Source organism: Scomber japonicus, chromosome 19, assembly GCF_027409825.1.
Source record: "Scomber japonicus isolate fScoJap1 chromosome 19, fScoJap1.pri, whole genome shotgun sequence".
Taxonomy (NCBI): domain Eukaryota; kingdom Metazoa; phylum Chordata; class Actinopteri; order Scombriformes; family Scombridae; genus Scomber; species Scomber japonicus.
The window spans coordinates 17,804,650-17,830,796 of NC_070596.1; the positions used below are offsets into that span (position 1 = coordinate 17,804,650).

At 39.4% G+C, this 26,147-nt stretch overlaps 2 protein-coding genes across 2 annotated transcripts; both read right to left on the bottom strand.

Moving 5' to 3' along the window:
- fbxw5 (F-box and WD repeat domain containing 5) lies at positions 1-9,477 on the bottom strand. Its single transcript, XM_053339380.1, has 10 exons — positions 9,399-9,477; positions 6,764-6,959; positions 6,529-6,686; positions 5,400-5,583; positions 4,467-4,615; positions 3,837-4,169; positions 3,320-3,503; positions 3,071-3,218; positions 1,918-2,130; positions 1-490 (listed from the first exon to the last, which is right to left on the bottom strand). Exons 2-10 carry the CDS (start codon positions 6,948-6,950, stop codon positions 205-207), a joined length of 1,842 nt encoding a protein of 613 aa, XP_053195355.1. The 5' UTR covers positions 6,951-6,959; positions 9,399-9,477; the 3' UTR covers positions 1-204.
- An 8,881-nt stretch (positions 9,478-18,358) lies between these two features.
- LOC128379754 (PR domain zinc finger protein 12-like) lies at positions 18,359-21,576 on the bottom strand. Its single transcript, XM_053339384.1, has 5 exons — positions 21,342-21,576; positions 19,624-19,814; positions 19,322-19,477; positions 18,937-19,051; positions 18,359-18,813 (listed from the first exon to the last, which is right to left on the bottom strand). The coding sequence occupies exons 1-5, from the start codon at positions 21,559-21,561 to the stop codon at positions 18,359-18,361; spliced, it is 1,137 nt and encodes a 378-aa protein (XP_053195359.1). The 5' UTR covers positions 21,562-21,576.
- Positions 21,577-26,147: the final 4,571 nt, after the last annotated feature.

The window sequence follows — 26,147 nt, forward strand, 5'->3', positions numbered from 1 at the left end:
TGTTTGACCCTGAGTCACATCTCGTTCCATCTCCTGTTAGCTGAAGACACTCAGAGCACTGCTGTGCGTCAAGTAAACCACTTACTGTAACCACACTGATCATATACATGGAGTGTGTGTATATATATTCACACCATAGAGGAAAAAAAGATCACACTTTCCTCTTACCACTCACTCCCACTGTAAAGTGTTTTCCAACCTGACTCATGGCTTCCCGTTGATGCTGCTGGCAGATGTAGAGTTCTTGTTGCGGCTCAGCCAGGCCGGCAGGAGGCTGCGGGGCCTTGGGGGCCGCGCGGCGCTCTGCGCTAAGCGGACCATGCGTGGCGAACGCCACACCTTAATTGTAGAGTCATCACTAGCGGACAGCAGCAGCTCCTGGTCAGCAGGGCTGAACGCCACTGAGTTCACCACGTCGTCATGTGCCAGCCGCGCCAGACAGATGTTGTAGTGACGGTCCCAGATGTAGCCGTGCTTGTCCTCTGCTCCACTAGGAGTAGGAGAGTGAAAGAGGGGCGGTGTCAATGAAGCCTTCACACTTAAATAATGTCAACATTGTTGTCAAAGAATTTGCTTCAGTCTGTTTATAAACTTTATTGGTACTGCAACTAATAAATATTGTCAGTATTCCTTAATCTGCAGACTGTTTTCTCAGTTAAGCTTTTGGTTTATAAAATAAAAGAAAACATACATTCTTGAGGCCAAATCAACATTTTCAAACTGCAAATCTGAAAATAATCTTTGGCTTTTTTTGCTTGAGATATTATTCAGATTATTTGTCAGTTATCACAGTTTTTGCCGAGTAATTTTCTGTGGAAAGAATATTAATATTTAGATTTACATATATATATATATATTTTTTTTTAACACTTTTTATTTATTTTTTACATATACATGAGATCATCATGGGTGTTACAGCTTGTGTCTCGCATATTTCCATTCAGATCTCCTCTGATATTTGTGTTTCTGACTCCCTCTCGCATTTTTGAATTTATGTTTGCTTTCTGACACTAGAGACCCTCGGATTCATTTACAGGCCTTTACATCTTACAGACGAGTTAATAGGTATATACATTAGATCATATTCTGTCAAGAAGAAGCATCGTCATGGTAATTTTAATGACCTCAAACCTTCAAACAACAACAATAACTAGTTTGACTCAGTTGGACTTTTGTGTTTTTTTATTGTGACCCATGATTCAGATCGGAAATCCCTTAAACTGTTAAACAACACAGTCATTCTGGGTAATCAACTATGCTTATAACTGTGTCGATACATTCAGCTCATATAAAAACAACTTTTGCACGTAAATAATTTCTATTGTAAAACTGGTTCTAGGTAGGAAATCTTGAGAAACTCTAACGTATTGTTCAAAGTTGTCTCCATCATACAGAGCAAATTAATGTAATTTAATTTCTTTTATATATTTTTTTATTATTCTTTCAGACTTATAACTGAAAGTAAATATTGGAAACCCCCAAATTAATCCTCAAATATGATACTACAAGTATCTCTCAAGGTGCTTTCATCTCGTAGTTGTCGGTGCTTTCACAGATACATTCGTAACGTCAAGTATCTGAGCTGTAGTGAGGATTACAGCTTCCGTCAGTCACACAAGCTTCAGGTTTACATTTCTCTGAAAACTATCAGAGCATTCACGTTAATACCAAAAATAGATGTTCTCTATTTCTAGAAATTAAAAATTTGTATTTCTCCGCAGAATATACCAGTATGGAAATATCATTTCCCTATAACCTGAGCAGTCAAACTACTGTAACTATTTTGCTGTCACTGCAGTATCACTTCCGCATCAATACATGATACTTAATGTCAAATTCCTAGTGAAGGCTGCCATGTGTGAAAGCTGGATAAGAGTGATAATACATTGTTTGAGAAGTAGCCGGTCAGTTACTCACCTGGCAACAAAGTCTCTGCTGACGTCCAAAAAGATAAAGAAGCACTCATCGTTAGGCGTGAAGGCTCGGTGAGCGCGCAGACTCCTTCTCTCCTCCCTCAGACTCTTCAGGTCGATGACGTGCAGGTCAATCTCCTCGGCAATGGGAGGGGGACACATGGGGTCAGAGATCACGCAGCCGGCAGGCCAAGCCCGGCTATTCACATACAGGTACCTGATCAATGAGGGAGGAGAGTGAGAGAGTTGAGAGTGGTGAAGGTGCTCCTAACCTGCAGAGTTGGTATGGTGCTACAAACTCACACAGACACGGATATATGTGTGTGTTTTTTTCAAAGCCAAAATCAAAGTCGACTGACAAGACTTTTAGGGTTCTGGAAATGCAGTGAAAACATAATGTGACTCTACAAGGTAAAAAAAATTATAGATGGATGAAAATGACCATCCATATGTAATCAAACAGCTCATTTCAATACTACGGGCCTTATTATGTTTCTACTTCCACTCTTCTAACAGCCTCCACTCTTCTGGAAACACAGAAAGACTTAAGTCTGACTCACAGTCAGTGCTTTAAATTCATTCCAAAGTCATCAAACCCAAAACATTAGAAATTATTTCTTCACAGAGCTTACTTTTCTCTCACAGACACAAGAAAGGGTCTTTCCCAAACAGCTGCAATAAAGTTGGAAGCATACTATAAAAATATTAAGTCCGAAATATTGACTGGTGTAGCTAGATGACTGAAACTAGGCTGTCATATTTTATTTGAAATTGAAACTTTCCTTTCAACATGGGGAGAAAAAAATAACAAGTGCAACAGACCATTTGAAGTAGTCTGCCTTGTGATCCAACACAAAGTGTTCTTAAAACTCACTATCAAGTGAATCAAGGAGGACAACTAATCAAACTTGCACTCTACACCCTTGTCTGACTGCCTACTTAAAACACAGGGCAGCCTCAAGACACACGGTGCAGTTGTGACACGACAGGAAAATATATAGACTATACGGTAAGAGGCTCTTCTCTGACTACTGATGCTTACAACAGTCACAGCTAATTATATGGGCTGTGTTTGAATTCATTGTTGATCATTTTGAAAAAGTGACCCTGCGGTGTACTGAACTCAATACCTACATTGTGTGTCCTTGTTTACTTACCTGTGGTCTGGAGAAAGTCCCATACCGATGATGTGTCCGTGGATATCTATGACATGGTCTAGGGAGTCAAAAAATTCGTCTGAACTCCGCTCCTCCCCAAGGACAGGACCACATGTGGTCATCTGGTCGGGCTTGATCCGTTTAATACCTGGAAACGTTTTTGACAAGTTTCAGGACTGTGGGTTTTTTTATGTTAAAATCATATGTGTGTGCTTTAGCTTTGTTGCCACAGTGTGAAAACAATTATACCTATCTGGTGGGGGGAATATGTAAGGCTGCCGGTGGTAAAGAGTAAGTAAGTCTTGTCCTCTCCGTCTCCAGGTTCAGAAGGATCGATGAGGCTTGAGTCGGGGGGCTTCGTGTGGGCTTTGCCCATCATCTTCGCTACGTGGGTCTCAATCTCTAACTCCCTGCGCCCTACATTTTTACGACTCTAACAGAGAGGAAAAACACAAAAAGAGGCAAGATGACAATTAAAACAATTCCAGCAGAGGGCGGTGTTGATGCTCTCATACAGTGTAGAGATGGATGCATCATGTTTGTTGATATTAGATTAGAATGGCTCACAGGTTATTACCATATTTGTGTTTGTTACATATGTACATAATGCCACCAGGTTAGATCATTATTTTACACTTAACCCTTTCAGAACCACATCTCAACTTCAGCTGTGCTCTAACTGTGTGGCAGTGATACATAAAGTGCTCAGAACTCTCAGCAGACATATTGCAGATATAGTGGTGATCTCCTTAAGTCACTACAACACCTGTATGACATGCTCCAGGCCGGAGAAGGTGGGCTGGGGAAGGCGAGCATTGGGCAGGCCGTGAGACCTTACTTCCTTCTGGTACTCATCACCCTCCTCCGCCTCGTCTTCTTCCTCGCTGCCAGAGGTTCCTAGGTCAAAGAGGAGGGGCTGGTGCTGCTGCTGTGGGCCTTTCTGCCTTTGAGCCTGAGACTGAGCCTCGTAGTCCAGCAGCAAGTCAGGGTTGTCGTGACGCTGGCAGTGGGCCACCATCACTGTGCGGATGGTGCTGGCATTGATGTTCTGGATCTTGAAAAGGCGCTTGACCACGTTGACGTTCTCTGATTCAATATCCTGGTGAAAGAAAAAGGATGAAGAGGGGAGATGAAACTGTAGTGAATCTGGAAATGTATTTATTTTCATTTTACATTTATTAATTCATTAATTGACCACAGAGGCACATCCGAGAGTTTCCCCAATGTGACTGAATTAGCTGAATACATAACAAGGGATACAGACTCTCAGAATTGTTTAGAAAATGGATTATAGCATTTATATATTGTTTTTTCTAACTGCAATCATGTATAGAGATTCAAATTAGGTTGCTAAGAAAAGTTCCACAATCATATACTACAGGACACTGAGTCTCACCTGGAAGGCTTTATTGAGCCAGAGCACAGAGCAAGACGTCATGTTGCCTATCCAGTGCAGGTTCCCAGAGATCAGGTGGGTCTCGTTCAGCCAGCAGCCAAACACGTCATACGGCTTGTTCCTTACCCGCGACAACAGTGTGTAATTTTCTGTGATTGGACATGTTGTGGAAACACACATTAATGGAGAACACAATTAGGACTGACCCTTAAAAGTTGCTGAGTCTACGCATCAGGTGATAAGTCCCCAAGATGACTCATATTACCTTGGTCAGATCACTGCCCTTTTTTTTTTGTTATACTGTGTTTCCTGCTCCAAGCAAGTCGGCTTGACTACTGTTTAAACACACTAAGATAAACCTAAATTTACCTTTACTTGTATGGTCTAATGTAGTCCCAGTTTGTGGCCCACATGTACAGCACACAGTTTCAACATTGGGTAAGAAATCAGCAATGTTTGAAATACCAGAAGGTCATTTAAAAACAATTACCGCTGTTCTGACTGTGTTTTTAGAATCCTCAAACACTATAGAAAATAAATGCACAACAAAAATTTTTTTTCCAAGCTGTGACTCCTTTATTTGGAAACAGAAGCCCAACTTGAGAAACATGTTTTTTCTCATTCAGTGGGCAGAATATCTTTTAATACAGATGGTTAGAAAAGTCTTTCGGGATTATCGAAACACCTTCAGAACAACCTTAAGTGTTTTCAAACGATCCTCTGGGTTTTTTCAGTAATCACTGGCTATCTGTCTTTTAGAGAAACTGATTATTATATCTGTAAAATTAATGTAGCTAATACATGAGAAGCACAAACTGAGTTAATTGCAAACAGAGAACATGCATTTGTGGGAGGAAAAACACCCACACATTGATGCTGTGGAAACCAAACAGAACAGTTTAGCCATTTAAAAATGTTTTTCTAAGTTCCTACCCAGACTGATGACAGCGATTTCCCCTGACGAAGAGTGGTGTGGGCCCAGGTAGACGCCAGACACAAGCAGCAGACTGTCATCAGCATTGAACTGGGAGAACTGGGTGTAGCCCCAGTTGAACTGCCGCATACTGGAACTGTGCACCAGCGAGATGTTGCCATCTGGCCGCTCCGTGTCCCACAGCTGCAAACAACAAGGCAGAAGACAGGTTTGAAGGTTGGCAGGGGCATACAACTGCATGATGGTTGTATGCCCCTGTCAACCATTCAAGTTGTAGTTGACATCTGTGTCTGTCCAGACTCACATCAATTGTAGTGAAGACTTTTAAGGAATTAAATAAAAGGTAATAAGTACATTTTCTTTGTGTGTGTTCACATGTTTGGCCAGTTAAGCTGATTAAGATATGGATGTTGCTGCAAAGACGCTGCCACTTTTAAAACATGGGTGCGTCACACATATCTTCAACCCAGCAGCACCGTGGATTTTTACAATCAGCACAGTTTCAAGGTGAACACCCAAGATTAGTTTGACCAATTCAGTATACCTCCAAATTTGAAATATGGTCACAATGTCCCCTTCTGATCCTGACTTATGGTGTTGAATAATGACCAGAAGAATGTTTTTGCAGAACATTATGGTGAAGTAGAAATGTGACCTTTTCAATATACAATGTCCCCACTTCATCATTTTATCCTATCAGACATTTGTGTGAAACTTTGTCATAGTTCACATATAAATTATTGAGTTATGGCCAAAACCATGTTTCTGATCAGTTCATCCTTGAATCAAAGTGGACATTTGTGCCAAATTTGAAAAAAGAATCCTTCAAGGAGTACTTGATATCACATTCATAAGATGGGATGGATGTACAGACAGACAATCCAAAAACATAACACCTCCGTCCATGGCTGTTGAAGGTGTGGATGCATTAAACTACTTTTTAAGTTCACCAGTTTGTGTTTACTTCGGCCCTGAAGTGTGTACTTTAGAGCAAGGCTCTTAGTAAACCAGACAGAATAAAAGCCCTACAGTTGGGTAAGTAACCACATGCTTATCACACCCACTTAACACACTGGGAGAAAATAAAATCCAAGATGAAAGTAACCCCAGTAATCCTTTAATCCTAACCTTAACAGTGCAGTCTTTGGAGCAGGAGGAGAACCGATGACCCTTGTGAGAGAAAGCCAGGTGGAGGACTTGGTCACTGTGCTCTCTCAACGTCTGAACCTCCACGCACGGGATACAATCGAATAGACGCTTGAACTCCCTGTACCACGACACGGCCGCTGCACAAAGATAGATTGGAAGTTATTTAAAGCTGGTCTTGATTTCTTCTGTGAAACATGTGAGAATGAATACACACCTGGGTGTCGGGGAACCTCGCGGGGGATGCGGTAGTAGCTGTAGAACAGCTCCCTCCATAAGAACTCATCTCTGGAGACAGCCAGCCACTGCCGGCAGGTCAGACCAGCTCTCAGCACAGCATCATGGGGCAGACGCAAGAAGATCTCCAACACCAGGCTGTCCGGCAGAACTGGGCGCCACTCCATCCTAACATCCTGCCCAGTACACACAAACCACAGGCTCATGGGTGTTTTAATTCAGAATAAACCCCCTTAACACATGTTTTCTCCATTTGAACTATGTTCTGGCCAAAGGCATCGACACGTTTTCACCACTGTATGCAAAACACAGGATATCAAACACAGTACAGAATTCACACTTGGATTTTGATCATTTGTGAAGGTGTAACCAACTAATTTTTCAAAAGGCAGTTTGAGTTGAAATTGATGGTTGATGTCAACATTTAGTTGATTAACTGCAACTATTTTTATTATCACATAATTGTTTGTCAATTTTAAACACAGACGTCAAATATTCAGTGAATGCAGCTTCTCAAATGTGAGAAATGGAAGCTTTTCTGAGTCATACATGATAGTAAACTGAATATCTATATATTTTGGACTACTTATCAGATAAAAACAGACATTTTAGGTTGTCGCCTTGAGCGCTTAGAAAATATAATAGCCATTTTTTCTTTATATCCTGACATTTTATATACAAAACAATTCATTGAACTGTCAACAATTGCTTGTTTCATAAAATTAATACAAAAACTTGATATTATAATGAGGCAGTATTCTGAAACTTGACTCCTGAGGAGAGCATTGGGTTTCAAGGCTTGACACTGAATACAAATGAAGTAAAGTCAACATGATCACACCCACAATAACGTAAACATAAGATTACAGCAGGCTATAGATGATGGCCAGCTCAAAGTACATGGTACAGTGTATGCACCATACAATACATAATGCACACATAGATGTCACTTTATAGCTAAGGAAACAGGGATGCCACTAATTTATTTTCATTATTGATTAATCTGCCGATTGTGCTCTTGATCAATCGATCAGGCTGGGTATCGTTTAAAAGATTTTTATACCAGTACCAAACCAAATACTCTTATAATGATACCGATACCAATGGAGCACTTCATTTGATACCCATTACACATTTTGTGCACTTGCTTTTATCCGACATAACAGGCGTGTAGTGTAACCACACTTTAGAGCATTTAGGGGGCATCTTGGCTGCTGAACTGTTAAAAGTGCGGACTCAAATTTCTACGAGACGTCACGACCACAGAGGGTTGCAGCTGCTGTGGCAGTGGGCCAATCACATGTTGCATTAAATCAAAGAACGCTTGCGTTGATTGGTTGTGAACAAGTCCATACAAATAGTCATATTTTCAAGCTGTGGGTGCAAAAAGGATCGATTGCAGGTATTGTTTGATGGGAACCGTTTCGATACTACCCGGTATCGATTTATTTCAGTTGATACCTTAAATGTATCGATTACAATACGCAGCCCTATTAATCGATTAGTCGTTTGGTGCAAAAATGTCAGAAAATAGAGAAAAATGTCATTACTGTTTCCCAAAGACCACAGTAATACAACCCAAAGATATTCACATTACTGTCATACAAGACAGGAAATATTCACCTTTGAGAAGCTAAAATCTCAAAGAATTTGGAATTGTCCTTCTTAAAAAAAAATAAGCTAAGATAATTATCAAATGAGTTGACTGTTAATGGTTGCAACTCTATAAGGAAATATATGAATCTATAGTATTTTTCTGGCCCTGTTCACCCATAAATAGCTTGAGGCAGCAGCTCTCACGAGGCTGACAACTGATCACGGTTGTGTTTTTCAGAGCTCAGACACAGCTGTTAACAAAGCTTTATCAAGCCGTACAGGTCAGTCTGGGCTCATTAAGGCTCATTACATGCCTAGTAAATAATGATTGTATCATTATTTACTAGGCATGTCAGTGAATCCCCCAAGTACCCCATTTCTGACACTAACAAGCTCTACATTCCTCTGTTTATGTGGAAGAAAAGAGCAGTGTGAAGACGGGATTTATGATGAATAAGCAGTAAGCTGAGTCGCTGCTGGAGAAGAGCTATATTTCATCTACACACTCAAACATCTCTATAACATAATGACCAACTTAGGACATTTATGCGTCATCTTTACTTTATAAACATTTACCAGGCGCCTTATTGAACACTTTCCTACATTTATTCAGCTTTTAGTTTGCTGAAACCAAGCCGTCGAGTGAAGATGACCTAACAAGGCAATTTATGTTGCTGTGCGTGAAAACTCATGACAAGTCAGTGTTGTTTACACTAAAAACCGCCGCCTGTCTAGCCTTCCTATTGACACTAAGAACATTAACTAGCCGTAGCTAAATAACTAGCGGTCATTTGTACATAAATGTTAATAAAAATCCGTCGGAAACTTAGGTTTATAGCTTTGCTAGCCACAGATGCTAACGTTAAGCTAGCTAGCTGTTAGCTGATATTTGTTTTTTTTAACTTAGCGACATTCAAGTTGTGACAGCGAGTCTTTACTTTTATGAATCACTGATCTCGTTGCATGAGATAATCAGCTCGGCTCAGTACTGAAAGCTGCCGAAGTAAAATGTGACCCACCTGCTGGATCAAAGTGTGTTGGAGAGAAAAAACCGGACGGCTAAGTTAGCCGCAGAGCTAACAAATGACAACAAGCAGCGGAGGATCCACAGACGCTACGAATCGAGCACAGAGACGTCACCGCGGCAAGGCCAGATCAATCTATTCAAGAGTCACAGGTTAATAAACACACATGCTCTAAAAACTACATCTGTTTTTCTGCTACAGACCAGGGGCAGATTTAGGAGTTGCCCAGAAAGCCCAGAACACCCAGTGCCAGGGACAATTTGTAACATACGCAGAATTTAATTTTACTTTTTTATGACCACTGCAAATATTAGGGTTAGTAGTAGTGATTTATTTTGGTCCTTATCAACAATTTTCCAAAAACAATGCATATAGAAAATAACAATAAAGAATTAGATCAAAAGTAAAACTAAACATATTACATTTATTATATTTTATATCAATTATTTTATTTTTATTTGCATTAAACTGTAAAAACTGAAATGTCTTCAGAAATTTCACTCTTAACACAATTATTATAAACTCTCTCAGGTTCAGTCAGCAGCTGGTTGAAGTCACTGTTCTGAAAAAAATTGATTTCAACCAGATTTGAGAAAAAAAATGAAAAAAAGATTCAGGGCTTTTGAGAAAACATTCGGGGCTGAAGCCCCAAAAGCCACCTTCTAGCTTTGCCCCTGGTAGAGACCATCACAATGTTAAAGTTATAGTTTCTAATTTTATTCACCGAGTTTTTCTATTTTAAAATGAAAAAAATCAACATTGTCAAAACTGCATTTGTAGTTTAAATTATATTACATTTGAAGTTTAACAATACCTATTACATTTGTATTGAAGCAGAATAAGGACATTGTGGTGTTGTCCTTTAATACTATATTAGGAGTGGACTAGGCTAAATATAAAATATCATTTAAAGGACCTATGTTTCATTCCATATAGTTCAAGAGAAAATGTATTTACTGGCATGGTTTATGAAGTATGAGATATATTTACTGTGTGTTTCCTCCTCTTCTCTATTAATACACAAAAATCTTTGCTTCAAATCCTAAACCTTCAGCATTATGCCAACTTGTAGTGAAGCAAATTTCCCTTTCTTTCCTTCAGTGCACTGTGTTCCCACTCAGCCCCTCCCTACCTCATAATGTCCACACATACAAAGTTTGACTCATATATATACAGTCTTGTACCATATACTTCTAAGATGTTTTTTACCAATTCCAAAAACACTTCACCTTCTATTATTTCACCAAAAAATAAAAATGTAAGAATTTAAAAAAAAAAACTTTTAAAAGAGAGGATCTTTTAACAACATTTCAGAGAACATTACTTAGCTATCCCTGTGAACACTAACACACACACACACACACACACACACACACACACACACACACAGTGTACTAAACATGCTGCTGATTGCTGTAAGGAAGGTTCTTGTGTAAATAATTAACTTGCACTCTGATCTTATGGTAGTTCCATAACTAAGACGTAGTTCACATTGCTGTGTATCTGTTTACAACACACTCAACACAAAGATTTTTCTGGCCTCTTAAATAAAGCAAAGCCTGCCATTAAATCCTTTTCACCTTAAGTGTGCCTGTGGTAAAAATTTAAAAATATCATCATTATTATTATTATTATTATTATTATTATTATTATTAAAAACCCAAACAAATAAAACATGTTTCACATTCAATCTAATGAATTCCATTTTTGTTTAATACATATCCAACACATTTATTGAAAGGAAGGACAATACAGTTTTTGCAGCATGATGCTGTTCTCTGTCATCTTATGGCCAGAAGGTGTTAAGCACGTCTGCAGTGTTCACCCAAAATTTGATCAAACCATGACAGGTGAGAACAGCGACACTGGCTCATATGATCTTATTCAATTTAGGTCCACTTTCCAGTCACTGATTTAAGGAAACAACAGCGCCACTAGACTAAAAACATTGCTGGGAAGTGTGTGTGTGTTTGTGTTCTCATTTGTCTGTTCACACAGCTGCCTTTGATTGAGCCTTCCTATCATCATAAAAAAGGTCACAGTCTATCAGAAAGCCCACTTGTCATCCACCTTCATTAAGGCATTGTGTCTAGAGTAAACAGTGTAGTTGCCCAGGTTACAGTAAATTGAGATGAGGAAAATGGTCCTCGACCACCCAGACTGACCCGAGTGTGGACAGTTACATTACAGAAAATACGTCTCCAAAACACTGAGCTGCATATCAACTGTCTTTCAAAGCAACCTTGCAACAGTCATATTACAGACATTACAGGGTTATTAGATCATATGGTAATGAGCACTAATATGAATACATCACTTCCCTGTTTCATTTTGTAGATTAAACAAACTGTCTCCATATATAACATGATTTTGAACAGAAGATGGACATATGTTATAGACAGTATAAAATAACTAAAGATGTTCATTTAAGATTGAAAAACTACATTTAAGTTAGACTTCGTTGTCCCTACATACTGGTATATATAGACATATATACGTAACCATGGCGACGAGGCCTGTGAGGACCCTTAATACACCCATGAGCTGCCGCTGTTTGAGCATGTGTTTTCACTTCATGTTGATCATCTAAAAAGTGTTGTTCAGCTTTTGGTGGTACTAAAAGAACCTCTAAGGAAGGGACTCGGTTGTTCAGTTTTTCTGTGGTAAGTACAATTTTGTTTTTTTATGCAGTTTTTATGCAGTTTGAAACCAAAATAGATGTCCTACGTGAATCGTGCAAATCCGATGAGATTTTTTTTTTTTTTTTTTTTGGGGGGGGGGGGGGGTCAAGTGGTCTCCGTCACTTGGTGTTTTTTTTTTTTTTATGTGAGTAGACCTCATTAATACCATAGATAGACGATTAATACACGCACCTATTGTCACCCACTTTGTCGTCGGTCACATGTCCTCATTGGCTTTGGACATAGATAGTATATATATCTATGGGCTTTGGAGACATGTGCTGCCTCATCCTAAGCACTGATTGGCTGGTGTGTGTGGTGTCGTATGAAACAGTCACGTGTCCCACAGATGCACGCAGGAGTCAGGAAATGACGTAAACGGACCGTATATGGTTTGTTATGTGTGTTATTACGTTACGTGTTGGACTAAATACATGGACATATTGAGGAAAGTATTCCGGTTTTATGGAAACGGATTTCATATTTCACAAGAATGGATACTTGGCGAGCTGTACAGAAAGTCCTGAGTCATAAGATGATCGCTGTGGATAAAGGGAAGACTTTGAAGGTATGTAGCATTATAGCTTTTCTTACTTTAGCTAAGTGGCTAGCCGAGCTATCCGCTAATACTATTACGGCTGTGAGCAACCATAGAAGTCGTGAGTGGTCTTGAATGAATCAGGACAATCTAAGCTTTCCAACAATGTACGACATGAATATATATGTTTAAGGGTTGTTGTTTAAAACATTCAGAAGAACTTGTGGCTACCTCCCAACTTCCGGTCCGTCCCGTAGGCGGAACAGCGTGTTTTACGTGTCTGCAGTTCCGATCCTTCATGTTGGCTGAAACAGACAAGTCACCCTCAAACATGCTGAAAACCAGATTGAAGTTTGGCCAGTGCAGTTAGTCTTCCCTAATGTTTATGTGGCTTTGAGGATGTTCCTCACGTTGCCGGTGACAAACTGTGAGGGGGAGAGCTCATTTTCTCATTTGGGGAGAATCAAAAATGAGCCTGAAGTCCTTTTATCATTACTGGAAATAGAGTCTCAACCTGTCAGAGACCTGGACTTTAGAGATGTTGTGGAGGAGTTTGCTAGGAGAAAGGTCATTGCATAAGGGAACTACTCCAATGTGTGTGTGTGTGTGTGTTGTTAATGTGCATTGTGTTTTCTTTTATGACTCTGAAAACATTTGTTGTTGGGATGTTTGATATTGTGGAGATTCTAAAAACAGGTTGTTTGCTATTCTTTGAAGTGTTTCTGCATATCTGAGTGTAGACTGTTTTGATAATACACACACACACACACACACATTCATTCACTGCATGTGCTGAGAGTCTGGTGTTGAATTTATCAGTCAGTGTGAATCCTGTGCAAGTACAGGAGTTTCCAACAACTACTACATCCACACTTGTGCACTAGTAAACTAGTTGTCTGTTATATTGGTGTGTGTGTGTATTTGTGTGTGTATTTGTGTGTGTATTTAACCATTTCCATATAAATGGGATAAAGATGTGGTTTTCAAGCAGAAATTTACATTGAACATGTTTCTTTTAATCTTTGCACTTTCATCAAACTGTACTGTCCTCCGTCCGTCCGTCTTCTGCTGCTTATCCGGGGTCGGGTTGTAGTTCTGCTTGAATTTCCTCTCAAAATGCATCAGATTGATGATTTCAAGCCCTAACCTTCCTAGAGGGGTCGTATCCTTCTCACCTTTTTCACCCATGACCCGTTTTCATGTCTGTTTATGGTTTTTAGGCCTGTTTTTCACTAGCGAAAATTAGCATTAGCGTTAGCATTATCAAAGTAGCTAATCAAGCTATCAGCTAGCACTAGGGTCAGCGCAGGTAAACGTCAATTAGTCAGTCTGCAGAATATCTAAATCATTTTGTCTTTCTATCCCAAAATGTTTTATAGATAATCACACATTTTCCAAGACGTTACATAAAATTGAACCTTTCCTCATAGAATTGAAAATATTTAAATGATTCAAGCTAGTAAATACAATACAATAAATTAAGAAGCCACTAAAAAACACTATTCCCTGAAACCTGACTAAAATATATATGAACCCTCACATTTTTTATTTATTTATTTATTTTATTTTCTACTTTATTTTTTACATTTATTTTAAACACCTTTTTATCATCATATCAACATGTAATTTTTTAATGACATATTCTTTATTTTCTCATATGTGAAACTGAATTCTGAACTGTATACTGTATGTGTGATGTTGTGTACTCCATTGTTATTTCAATTATTTTTAAATACAGTGGGTGTTTTCTGTGGAGATGGCAGTGCAGGCTGCAGATTGAGAAAAACACAGTTCATATAATAGTAGTAATAATAATAATTTAAAAAGTAATAATGATGCAAGCATTTTGTTTATTTCTTATCTAATTAAATATTTTCTCACAAATAAATGTCAAATTTGCAACCCAGTCTCAACAGTGTGGATGCAGTCAATATTACATTTACATTCTCATAATGGATATTTGCATATTATGAAAATAAACTTTATCATCATGAATTAGTGTGTACACTGATCTTAATCTTACTGTGAGTGTCATATCTCATTTTGTCCACTGTTTATTTTACCCAATGGCTGTTTGCAGTAACAAAGCACACACAGCAGTAATACTGCACCTCCCATCTCTGTGTGGTTTAGTTCTCAGTTTACTGACATCACAGCGAGCCTTCAGTTGGTGGGGTACTACTGTAGTGTCAGTGCACACTCATCATAACTTCATCACTTCCAGACTAATTTGTGAAGAAAAAACCCAAAAGTGGAAAAAAAGAACAAATCGAAGTATGCTGTGACTACTTTTCTCTGGTAAGTAAACTTTCTGTATAGCAAACATGTTTTATACAAGATCCTGTGATTAATGATGGCATCTGTTTTTCCTTAGGCAGCCTTGTTATTTCCATTGTGTTGAGAAACTCATTTTTAATAATGTAAACACTTAAATCCTGAAAATGTGTTGTAGGATAGTGTAAAAGAGAGTGTGTTGAACCCATAGGTTGAACCGGATAGGGGTGGGATCACCTTACCTGCCACCATATTATCTCAGCAGGACAGAGTTGGCTGATACTACTGACCGGTACTACTTTTCTGTTTTCCTTTAGCAGTGCGCAATGTCGCTAACTTGATAGGCTCTTGCTGCGACTCCTCAAAGAAGTCCAAGACAGCAACAGTATGTCTATACCAGTGTGAAGGTGCGTCCCATCATCTGAAATGGTGCCATTTTTACATTTAGAGCCACGTAAAGTAAACTATCTTGTTTTTCTCACTCTGCAGGACAGAAAGTGTGGACAGTCTCTGGTGATGAAACCTCATCGGGTAAAAATCCTCTTTAACTCCCCCCAGAAGAGATGCCCACCATCATTTGCAGCAGGCTGATCTCCGCTGTGTCTCACCTCGGTGTCGCTCTGTGCCCGTTATAATGATGACTTGTCTGAAAACTCCTCTTTGGGAAGTTGGATAATGTCTGACAGCCAACAGGTGCAACAGTGGCCTTTTTTTTTTTTTTTTAGACAGATACTGTATATTTATTGGTATTTTGTATTTTCAGCACATCAAAACATGCAGAAATGTTATTCCCAGTCACCCTCGACCCACCCCATCTCCCTCTGTCCGTAGTCTTCACACAAAGTTACCTAAATATTAAGCAAATAATATCACTGATAATAAATAGACATTATTCAGTAAACCAAATATGTAAAAAGACTGAATAATAATAATAATAATAATAATAGTAATAATAATTTAATACTGACTCGTCAAGATCTCACTTATTCAATGAAGGGTATCAGGTCTTCCTTTGATAGCAAAGGTTAATTTGTCAAAGGCAAGACGCTGTGAGAGGTTTTTCAACCGCTGACCGACTCTGAAAAACAAATATTGAATGTTTAGATTACAGAAGAAAGAAAACAGAAGAGCCTCTGAGAAAAGACCAAGAGTACACAGTTTTGGACATTCTGGTAGTTTGGCTGAAACTGTTTGTGATCATGCGTTAGGAAACACCTTTTCATAATTCTTTAAACCCCATAAAGAGTCAAACAGTTCACCCTTTTCAGCAATGCTTTTATAGCAGCAATAATTAGTTGATTAATTGATTAGTTGCCAACTATCAAATTCATCCAGCTATTTTGACAATTGATTAATTACCTTCAACTTTTTTTTTTGGTTTTGATTTTTTTAGAAATAAAATATATCCAAATTCACTGATTCCAGCTTCTCAAAAGTGAAATATATATTTTTTGTCCTTTTAGTTCTTTTGATTGGACTGTTGGTCAGGACAAAACAAGATATCTGAGGACGTCATCTTGGACATTTTATAGACCAAACAACTAATCGATAAATCAAGAAAATAATCCACCAATTAATTGACAATGAAAATAAGCAGTGGTGTATGTGGTCAGCATATTAATCCAGTGAATTGGATCAATGGTTGTTAAGATCATGTGTACCATTAAAGCATCCTTACACTGTCTTTGCAGGAGAGGTGCTCTTTTTTTCTTTTGTATTTGGTGTCATCATGTGGACAAAAGAATCAACTGCAGGACCAGGATGCTTACAGAAAAACAGAACACTGTATCACCAATAGAAACTACAGAAAATAGTTTATTATATTAGATTTTTTCAAAACAGTGAATCTCAGTTTCATCACTGAGAATGTTTCGTAACCAAATGATATGAGTTATTCAGCCATTTGCAACACAGAGAATAACAAAAAAACATTGTGCTTGTCTGTGGAGCGGCAAATAATTATTTTCATTATTGATTCATCTGCTGATTATTTTACATACAATGTATACACTTTCTTGGAACTCCCAGTGATGCCTTCAATCTGTTTTGTCAGACTCACAGTTTAAAAGCTAAAGATATTCAATTTACTGGAACAAGAGCTTGATTGGCATTCTACTTTGAAAATGATGGAAATGATTAATTGATTATCAAAACATTGTCCAATTAATTTCCTTTCAATTGTCTGTAACTCTTGGGCAGAGTTATTACACTTATTAATACGCTGGGCACACTATGGACCGTTTTCCAGTGGATCATAAGTTTAACACACAAACAGAAAAAACACTTTTAACATATAAGAGTTATTTCCATGCTTCTGATGCACCTTTCTTTTCAAACTCTCACCCAGGCTGTGCAGCAATTCTGAACACAGGACTTGTAAAAGCCACCAAGGCTGACTTTCACCTTTAAAAAATAATACCTACAAAGTCAAAGAATGATCAGATTATTTGCAAGGACCAAGACAAAGAAACTGCTGAGGTGATAAGCTGTATTTACCACTATTTTAAGTTCATTTTTATTTTAGGAAACTTATCCTCAAATAACTTGTCTTCAATAAAAATGTCAGTCCAGTAAACTAAACCAATCAGATTGGAGTGTTTAAGCCAGTCTGTCTCTTCCCTCTTAAGATTGTGTGCACTCTGTTAATAAACAAGCTCTCATATTAAACTCTTAGATTCAAAGTAGATTCACATGAACTATATTCTCTTTTTTATGTGATTTAACACAAAAACACCAGATGTTTATGATGATGACCTGCAGCCACTTTCTTCTACAGATTCATGTAATAATCAAAATCACACAGTAAGTCATTTTATATCATATCATTTATTTAGAATAGAAGAAGCACAAACATATTTACATTCACATATACAGTAGCATACAATACAGTTTTATTAAGAATTACACAATTCTTCCAAGTATACAGTCTGTACAAGGTTAAAGTGACAATTTAGTTTTACAGTGTGGAAACGATACAGTGGAAACAAATGTGTCCACATCCCTTTATACTGTTGTTTGTTTTCACCTGAGCTGGTGAGATGTGATGCAAAAATAACAAAATATATCGAAAATATTTCTGTCTTTCTTTTTTTCTTTCTCACATTTGTGGTGATATGACACTTAAGATCTAAAGATTACACAGAGATGCATTAAAAGTTTTTGTAAAATCTTGAAACTTGAGTTGTTCTCTTAGTAGATTTTCAGATTCAGTATTTCTCCAGAATACAGACAATCATTAAAACATCCTCCTGATGGATTTCTGGTAATGTGATCGCCAAGGAAACAAGCATTATAAGGCAACATATTGAAATGTCTTTGCCAAATGCTTTACTGTCACACCCTCTTGTTGATTTCCTTTAATTAGGGCCTGTTTTATAAAGGAGCTCTCTTTATTTCTCCACTACAGCTCTAATCTAAAGTGCAATGTTGTTTTGCTCGACTGTCCCTCCATGTTTCTGTCATCATAGCACCATGGTGGGGATGTGGTGCACCATGGGCATCTGGTGTTGGTGGGGTATAGCCGTCATCTGTTGGGGAGGAGGGGACACTTGGGAGGGCACGTCAGTCACAGTCACCGCCGGTTTGTGCCGTGCGCTCTTCTGGTGCGCCCTGAGGCCCGCCAGCTGGGAGTAGGCGCTCTGGCAGACCTGACACTTGTAGGGTCGCTCGCCGGTGTGTAGGCGGACGTGGTTCCGGAGCGTGGACGACTGGCTGAAGCGGCGGTTGCAGAAGCGGCAAACGAAGGGCTTGTCCAGAGTGTGGATGCGCATGTGGGAGCGCAGGTTGCTGCGGGAGTTGAAGCCTCGGTGGCAGATGACGCAGCGCATGCGGCCGGCGGAGGTGATAGTGGTGATGGTGGTGGTGGAGGAGGAGGGAGGGGAGCACAAGGACGGGCCGTCACAAGGGTGGGAGTCATCTGGGAGGAGGAAGATGAGTTAAAGTGTGCCTCAGATGGATGCTGCTGCCCAGAGGTGGACCACAACATGTGTAACATAAAGCTGCTTGTAACATCTAATAGTTATCAATAAAAGTGTCTCACCATTCCTGGTTTTCTTCAAATGTTCTTCGTCTGTTCCTGGAACTCCAGGGATCCCCAGGAATGTGTTGTGGGTGTTTCCATACCAGACCAGAAGCTCCTGATCAGGTGGGATGGTCTGAAGCAGAGAGGACACTGGTTAGTTCATCCACATGACTTCATTATACTGTGAGCTCTGTGTGCAACCTAACAATCATTACCATTACAGAAATCACATATATCCTAATTTTAGCCAGCAGGTGGCGCTGTTCTAAAGGACATGTAACTACATGCTGGTGGCCTCCAATAGGCCTAAAATCCTACAAAAGCGCTCCAGGCCCAGATCATGCACACCACAGTCTCATATTTCCAGCTGCTGAACAGAAACAGATTAAATGTAAAGTCTCACCTCCACAGCCTTGTAGAAGATGCTGCTGCCGATCTGCACCACCTCCAGGTTCTGCTCCTGCTCGTTACGGGCGCACTTTATGTATGTCATCCAGCTGCGCTGATCCTCTTGGCTGGCATCGATGAAGTAGCGCACCGTGCCGTCCTCATTGAACACCTGAGCGCAAACGAGAGCAAGGAAACCCGGTTCAGAGGACGCCATAACAGTGTGATTAATACAGACCACATGGGCTGCACATTGAGTCATATTCACAAACTCACAAGACTGAATAAATGAGGTCTGGTTTACTTTATTAGTCTCACCTCCCACATGAGGTTGTTATTCTTGAGCAGGTCCACGTGTTCAGGGGACAGGACTCTGCCTGTGAAAGGGCCCATTTCGGTCCCTGCTTTGATCCAGGTCTTTGAGAAGATGCCCAGGCCTTCTCCAGGGATTGAGCTTTGGGCGATGATCACTTCACTGGGCAGCACCAGGCTGGACAGCTTCTGCACCTCTGCACGAAAAAAGAAAGAAGAAAAAAAACACGTGAGCATGTAAAATACAAAAAGAAATACTGACTGCGCAGTTTAGATTTTATGAACACAGACTATACGTGTAAATGTCTTCAAATTGAAACTGAATGAAAATGGAACACAGATAAAGTAAGGGGCCTAAATTTTGTGATCAAAGTTCGTTCAGCAGGATGCCAAAAGCTTCTCATGAAACAGGATTGCTGGAAAAGTCCTGAAAGCAGCAAATGGACTGGATCTTATTTTAGTCACGAAATATTAAGCTACACTTTATCCTCCGTTTAATTCGATTATCTGGCTGAATTGAAAGTTTTTGTTGTGCAGAGAAACCCCCTCGGAAAGCATTTTCATCCGCATCAGAAAGGGGGGGAAAAGAAAAAAAATCTTGCGCTTCTTTAATGTCAAAATCAAAGATTTTTTTTTTTATTTGAGGCTGCGAAAAGCCGGGCCGAATAGAGGTTAAATGGTCCTCTATTGCTCAGGGTCCAGCAATTTGTCATGCTTCAGATGTGATATTCATTAAACTTTACTGGAAAAGAAACGGCTAATTCCAAATTCATTATCCTTTTAAGAACTTTGTAGCAATAAATTTGCGCTGAATGAAACGAGGACTTGTTTAAAAGACTCAGGAATTTCTGCAACAAAAAAATGGAAAGGCGATTAGATGGTTGACATGCAATGAATAGCATTAGATTTAGCCTCCACGGTGCATTATGCGAGGAACAGCAAATCTTTTAAGGAGAGAGAAAGAGAAAAGCTCCGGAGCCCCATAGCTGCCAAGAGAGGAAAAGAGACTGTCCGGAGATTGATGAATGCGGGATAAAAACCCGGGACATCTCAAAGAAAGGAAACCTTTCTCTCCGCGAGGTTTAAGTGGAAACTTTCCCAGGTCAAGCACAAAGTTAACCAAATGAATTTAATGCCCCGCGTCTTTCAATCAGCAGCAGTTACACGCCTAACAAGCCTCCAAACGCGAGGTCTCACAGCTCTGAAAGGGTTAATGCGTTAAATGGATCGAAACAGAAGCAGCAAAAAAATGAGGAGAAAATGCAGAAAACGGCAACTAGTTCTCAACTTTTGGAGATAAAATAAATGTTTGAGGCGCACAGAGTAAGTTGTTTTCTTTGGACAGGGTGTCGGATTTTCTCCAAATTAAATGGGTGCAAAACGCACAAATTTAGCTGTCAGGGAGGATAAATGACATTTATTTTTCTTGGATTATACAAGTTTGTCGAAAATAACATGTATCCAATCCGAAATAATGTCCACTGCACGCACGGTTTTAATAAAGATGCAGGCTATTTATTTAGTTAAAGCTGTAGTAATAAAGTCCTTATTAAAGTTATATAAAAGACGAATTTTACGCTCATTTGGTCTAAGTGAAACAGTGGAAATCAATCACGTTAGGCTACAATAACAAACATTAAAATCCTCCAAGCATGCGCAACAATATGATGGACTAAACTAAACCAGATCATGAAATAAAGCAGCTGAGCCGCAGGTGAGCTTACCTCCAGTGAAGGACTGCGCCAGCACCTCGGCGGTGAAGGCGATCTTGGGGCTGCAGCCGCTCTGCCTCTCCTCCGCCAGGTGTTCACCCAGCACGTTCCTCCACCTGCCGTACAGGAAGCTGTGCAGGATGTCCGAGGTGATCACGTCAGACAGCGACCGGCTCGGACACTTAAATCCAGACTTGAGAGCCAGAGCGTCGGTGGGTAGCACGGAGCCCATGCTGCAAGACGTGGAAAGAAAAAAAAAGAAAGGAAGAAAGAAAGAAGAAGAAGAAGAAGAGAGGGGGGAAATCCCTGAAAATGAGTCAGTGGCGCAGCTGCAAGTGAAAAAAGAAGGAGTGGACACACAGAGCTGCTCCTCCGTCCCTCTGCTCCAGACTGTCTGTGCGTAAAGCTGCCCTGCCTGGCTGTGAGGGGCTCTTTATATAAGTGGCTAGTGTGACCCCTGTCTAATTACTTATTAATGACACACCCCTCACCGTGTGGACCTGCCTGCTGCACCGCAACAAACCAGCACAGACATTTAAAAAAAAAGGCGAGAGAGAGAGAGAGAGGAAAAAAAGAAAGAAAAAGAGAAAGTGGGGATCAGAGTGGCCAAAACTTTATTGTGCTTTAATTATGTGCACATGAGCTGCACATTAGAGTCAGTGCACAATGATGCATGAATGCGCACCTTAAATCTGAGGTTTAAGTCATGAATGATTAGTGACATCACAACTAGTTTGGAGCCAATGAGTAAAGATGACATTTGAATGATTTTTCTTTTTTATTTGCTAACTAAACATTTTGGTGTGATTTATTATTCCAAGTAGATGATTTTTTTAGACGAAGCTGTAAATACTGAATGACTAAAATAGTAAATCGTCCTTAAAATATGATGTATTATTTTATATGTTTAAAAGTAAAACCTGCAAAATGACTATGGAGTGCTTCAAAAGACTATAAGAGTTCTAAATAAAAAAATAAGATGATGTTTGTTAATAATTAAAGGTGCAGTCTGGATTTTATGAGTGTCAGTTAATTTCTAAATTTCTGTGCTAAAGTCACGTGATCCAGAGTTTTTCTCTCTCTCTCTCTCTCTCTCTCTCTCTCTCTCTCTCTCTCTCTCTCTCTCTCTCTCTCTTTAAAGACTAAAACCATCGCTGTCAGCTGAAGTGATAAGTTGTTTTTTGAGTGTTTCTGTGTGCTAAAAGTGGGTCATTGAGTCTGGGAGTTGCTCGCCCATTTTTTTCTCAGGCATTTCGTATTCATGCGGTGGTAATATTAATTTTTTTGTGAGGAGTTAGAGCGGGAATAACAAGAATGGAAACAAGCTTTTTTCTCTCTCTCTCTCCACCGCATCATTGTTCACATGCAAAAAATGCAAAGCTGCTTTGACGTGGGCTCACTTTTTTTTTCAAGCCCTTGTTGAAGTAAGCGGTTTAATATTCATGGATGTTCAGAGCCCCCCTCCCCTCCCCTCTTCGGTATTGTGACAACGTTTAGATGAGTATATACGACCCCCCCACCCCTCTCTCTTTTCTTCTCGCTCCTCCTGTGTTTTTTCCTCTCTTGCCTATTTTTCGGGCTTGATGGACTGCGGCTAAATGGGCAGTTTTCCTTCTTTTCCAGCAGAGAGGACATCTTTATTCCATCCCCGGCTCACAGGTTTCCTATTCAGCTCCCCTCCAAGTAATGTCAGGGCCCTGAAAAGTGCTGCAAATCAATCTTTCATGGTGTTTTGAGGGCAATTTGACATCCATGCACTCCTCTTTTCACTGCAACAACTACAAGGGGATTGTCCGAAAAAATGGGCAAGTTGTGCTCTCTGTTTTCTGGACGAATATGGACTGTGGCAATGTAATGGGAAAGAAGATATGGCAACTAAATACAATAGCTGAGAGTTTTTCTTCTTCTTTTTTTTTTTTTTTTTTGAACAGCAGAGATAGTGAAAAAAAAAGGCAAGGTGAGTGACAGGGCACGAAAAAAGATTACTGTGTAACAGCTGCTTTTTATGAGCGGGCCCCTCCTACATTTGTCTACTTTTTCCCAGATGAAATTTCTCTGCGCTTTCAATGGGATTCTTTCTCATCTAGATTGATTTACATTTATAGCATTCATCGCACAAATCCCGAGGTAAATGGTGGGGACAGGGGGGCTGGGCCGCTCTTTATTAAAGAGGAATTAAATGAATTGAATTGGGGTAACGCATGGATTTGATTTGCTTATTTATGCATTAACCTGTGGCATTATGCGGAGCTGGTAAAGCCTCGGGCATGTCAGCAATGGCAAATCATCCTGCTTAGCTGTTCCATTGTAAAACAATTTACGCCATTATTCTGTCCATTTAAAGCTTATCAATTTAATGTGGATGATTGACAATTATTGCACAAAGAGTGCGGTAATTGTTTTATTTCAAAGAGCCGGTGGGAAACCTATCAAAGAAAAGCGTTTGTGTGGGGATAAGGGGCAGAAATAAATGGGAGAGAAAAAAGACTCGATCGTGTAATTAAAGGAGATGTGAGCTTTTAAATTTTAATGACAAAATTATATTTAAAAAAAAAGTTCTATTTTGCTTGAAATTTATGTGTATTTAAAAGTAAGAATTTTTTGCCACCTGCTAAAAAAAAAGAAGTCCCAGTCAGATTAAGAAACTGAGACTCTCGGGCCTGCTGCTGCAGAGGTAACACACACACACACACACACACACACACACACAGAGGAGAGAGTCTCCTGGGATCCTCCGCAGGGCCATTAAAAACAGATTAAGGTAGCTGCCTCAGTGTGATGGATACCGAAGATCCGCTTATCTGCCGCAAAGGTGAGAGAGGTGCAGTCCCTCCTCCTGCTGATGGACAGGACAGGGGGAGTCACGACACCTGCTTTTGAGGTGGAGGAGGAGGTGGAGGTGTGTAAGGACTGTGTTATTCTTATTCTTTATTTGGATCTCCATTCTTCCTGGGGGTGCACACACCACAAAAACACAACTTACAACAAGACATACAGCACAGACAAGTCTCAGTAAAAACAGGTTTGAGACAGGTAAAAGTCAAGTAAAGAAACTACACACTGCATCACATTTACATGTATTTATGCTTATTTTAATATATCCAGCAAGTAAAATTGTTTTTTTTTACCTAAAATATTCAGATAAATAGGGGAAGTGGCAGTGAAACAATGATTCAAACATTATTAAAACATTAATTTATACAAAAATATCCCATCACATTATATCAGAGTCAGTGTTTCCGCCTCCTTAGACACTAAATGACATGAACAGCCAATTCAAATAGATCAATAAGGTTCAATGGCTTGTTGAAAGAGGCTTAAGATAACCAGTATGAAGCACTCCGATCTTATCTTAAATCAAAATAAAATATAAAACACTCCTTCACAAGTTCTGCATTTATGATTTTCACTTCAGTATTTCTGTTGCACTTAAACTATTAAAATGCATAATCATTTTCCTTCATATTTATCATGTAAATCATATGATTGTTATTTCTAGAGCCTTGAAGCATCATTTTAATGTTTGTTACTATCAGTTTCATTTATAACAATGCCAGTGGTGGAATGTAACTAAGAACATTTAATCAAGTACAGTTTTGAGATACCTGTATTTTACTTGAGTGTTTCCATTGTATGCCACTTTATACTTCTATTCCACTACATCAGAGGACAATATTTGTACTCCACTATTTCCCAGATACACTGTTGTTCCTTCTCAGATCAAGACCCGAAAGAACTTTACTGTCAACCCATCCAAAAACACAGTAGAGATGCAATTTCAGTTTCAATGGTGTTACATTTAATATTTAAGCCATGAACATTTTATGACTTAAAACCTTTTTTTATATATATATATATATTTTTTTAAATTAATTTCGATCCATTTATAGAGATCTCCTCTCACTTTGACATTAAAATCGGTCTCTGTTGATCAGTGTAAAAATCCACATCAGATCCCTTTTGATTCAATGCTGTCAGACAATGAAACATCAAAAGCTCCAAGGGGAGTGAATACTTTTTACAGACACAGTATATTTGTATATCAATATGGACATTTTGCATTACAAATACTTTTACTTCAGACTTTTGTACTTTGCATTTTGTACTTTTATCTTAGTAAGCAACGAGTATTGTTATACTGTGATTTTACTACTTTTACCTAAGTACATTTCTCCTACTGCTGCTATCTTATAAGCTTATATATTAGTCATTTTTCAGATTGTGTTGGGTTGTATTTGATTTAATTTTATTGCAAGCAAGTCACTTATATTTATAAAGCCCATGAATTTGCCTTAAGAGGCTTTGAAATCTTGAAGCACACCTGCTTTCCTTTGACTCCACTTCATGTTTTATCACTTGAGCCTGTAGTTTCAATATATATTTAACTACAGTCTACTTTGCTCTCCAAATACCAGACAAAGTTACAGACACTATCATAAATGAGCCCCTGAATGAGGAAAGGTGTCCAATAATAATTGTCCCTCTCAACCTCAGCCTGGGAATGATCCAAGAACAACTTAATTATTAGACGGCAACAATGGACCACCAGGTCAGAAGTGTCCACGGGGACAGCACGTTAGAAAGGAAGAGGATCAAAATCAAGGGCTGGATTTGGAAACAGCTGCACAGCATCAATGCAGGGGCCAGTATGGGGCCGTGCAGGGTCTACCGTGGCAGGAGCCTCCCTGCTGAGAGCAAAGATGTGCAGTGACAAAGCTGGAGGGGCTCTGGAGGGGGTGGAGAGGAACATCTCACTGGACAGGAGCCTGAGGGATGATGTGCTGCTGCTGATGGACAGCTAATATGAGCAAGGAGGGA

Coding starts and splice junctions, on each gene's coding strand:
- fbxw5 (XM_053339380.1), bottom strand. CDS start 6,950: ATGGAGTGGCGCCCAGTTCTGCCGGACAGCCTGGTGTTGGAGATCTTC. Junction 3,504..3,836: donor GCCTGGAGCATGTCATACAG/GTGTTGTAGTGA, acceptor CCTCTCTGTTAG/AGTCGTAAAAATGTAGGGCG. Junction 3,219..3,319: donor ATATTCCCCCCACCAGATAG/GTATAATTGTTT, acceptor AAACGTTTCCAG/GTATTAAACGGATCAAGCCC.
- LOC128379754 (XM_053339384.1), bottom strand. CDS start 21,561: ATGGGCTCCGTGCTACCCACCGACGCTCTGGCTCTCAAGTCTGGATTT. Junction 19,478..19,623: donor ATAACAACCTCATGTGGGAG/GTGAGACTAATA, acceptor GTTTGCGCTCAG/GTGTTCAATGAGGACGGCAC. Junction 19,052..19,321: donor TCTTCTACAAGGCTGTGGAG/GTGAGACTTTAC, acceptor TCTCTGCTTCAG/ACCATCCCACCTGATCAGGA.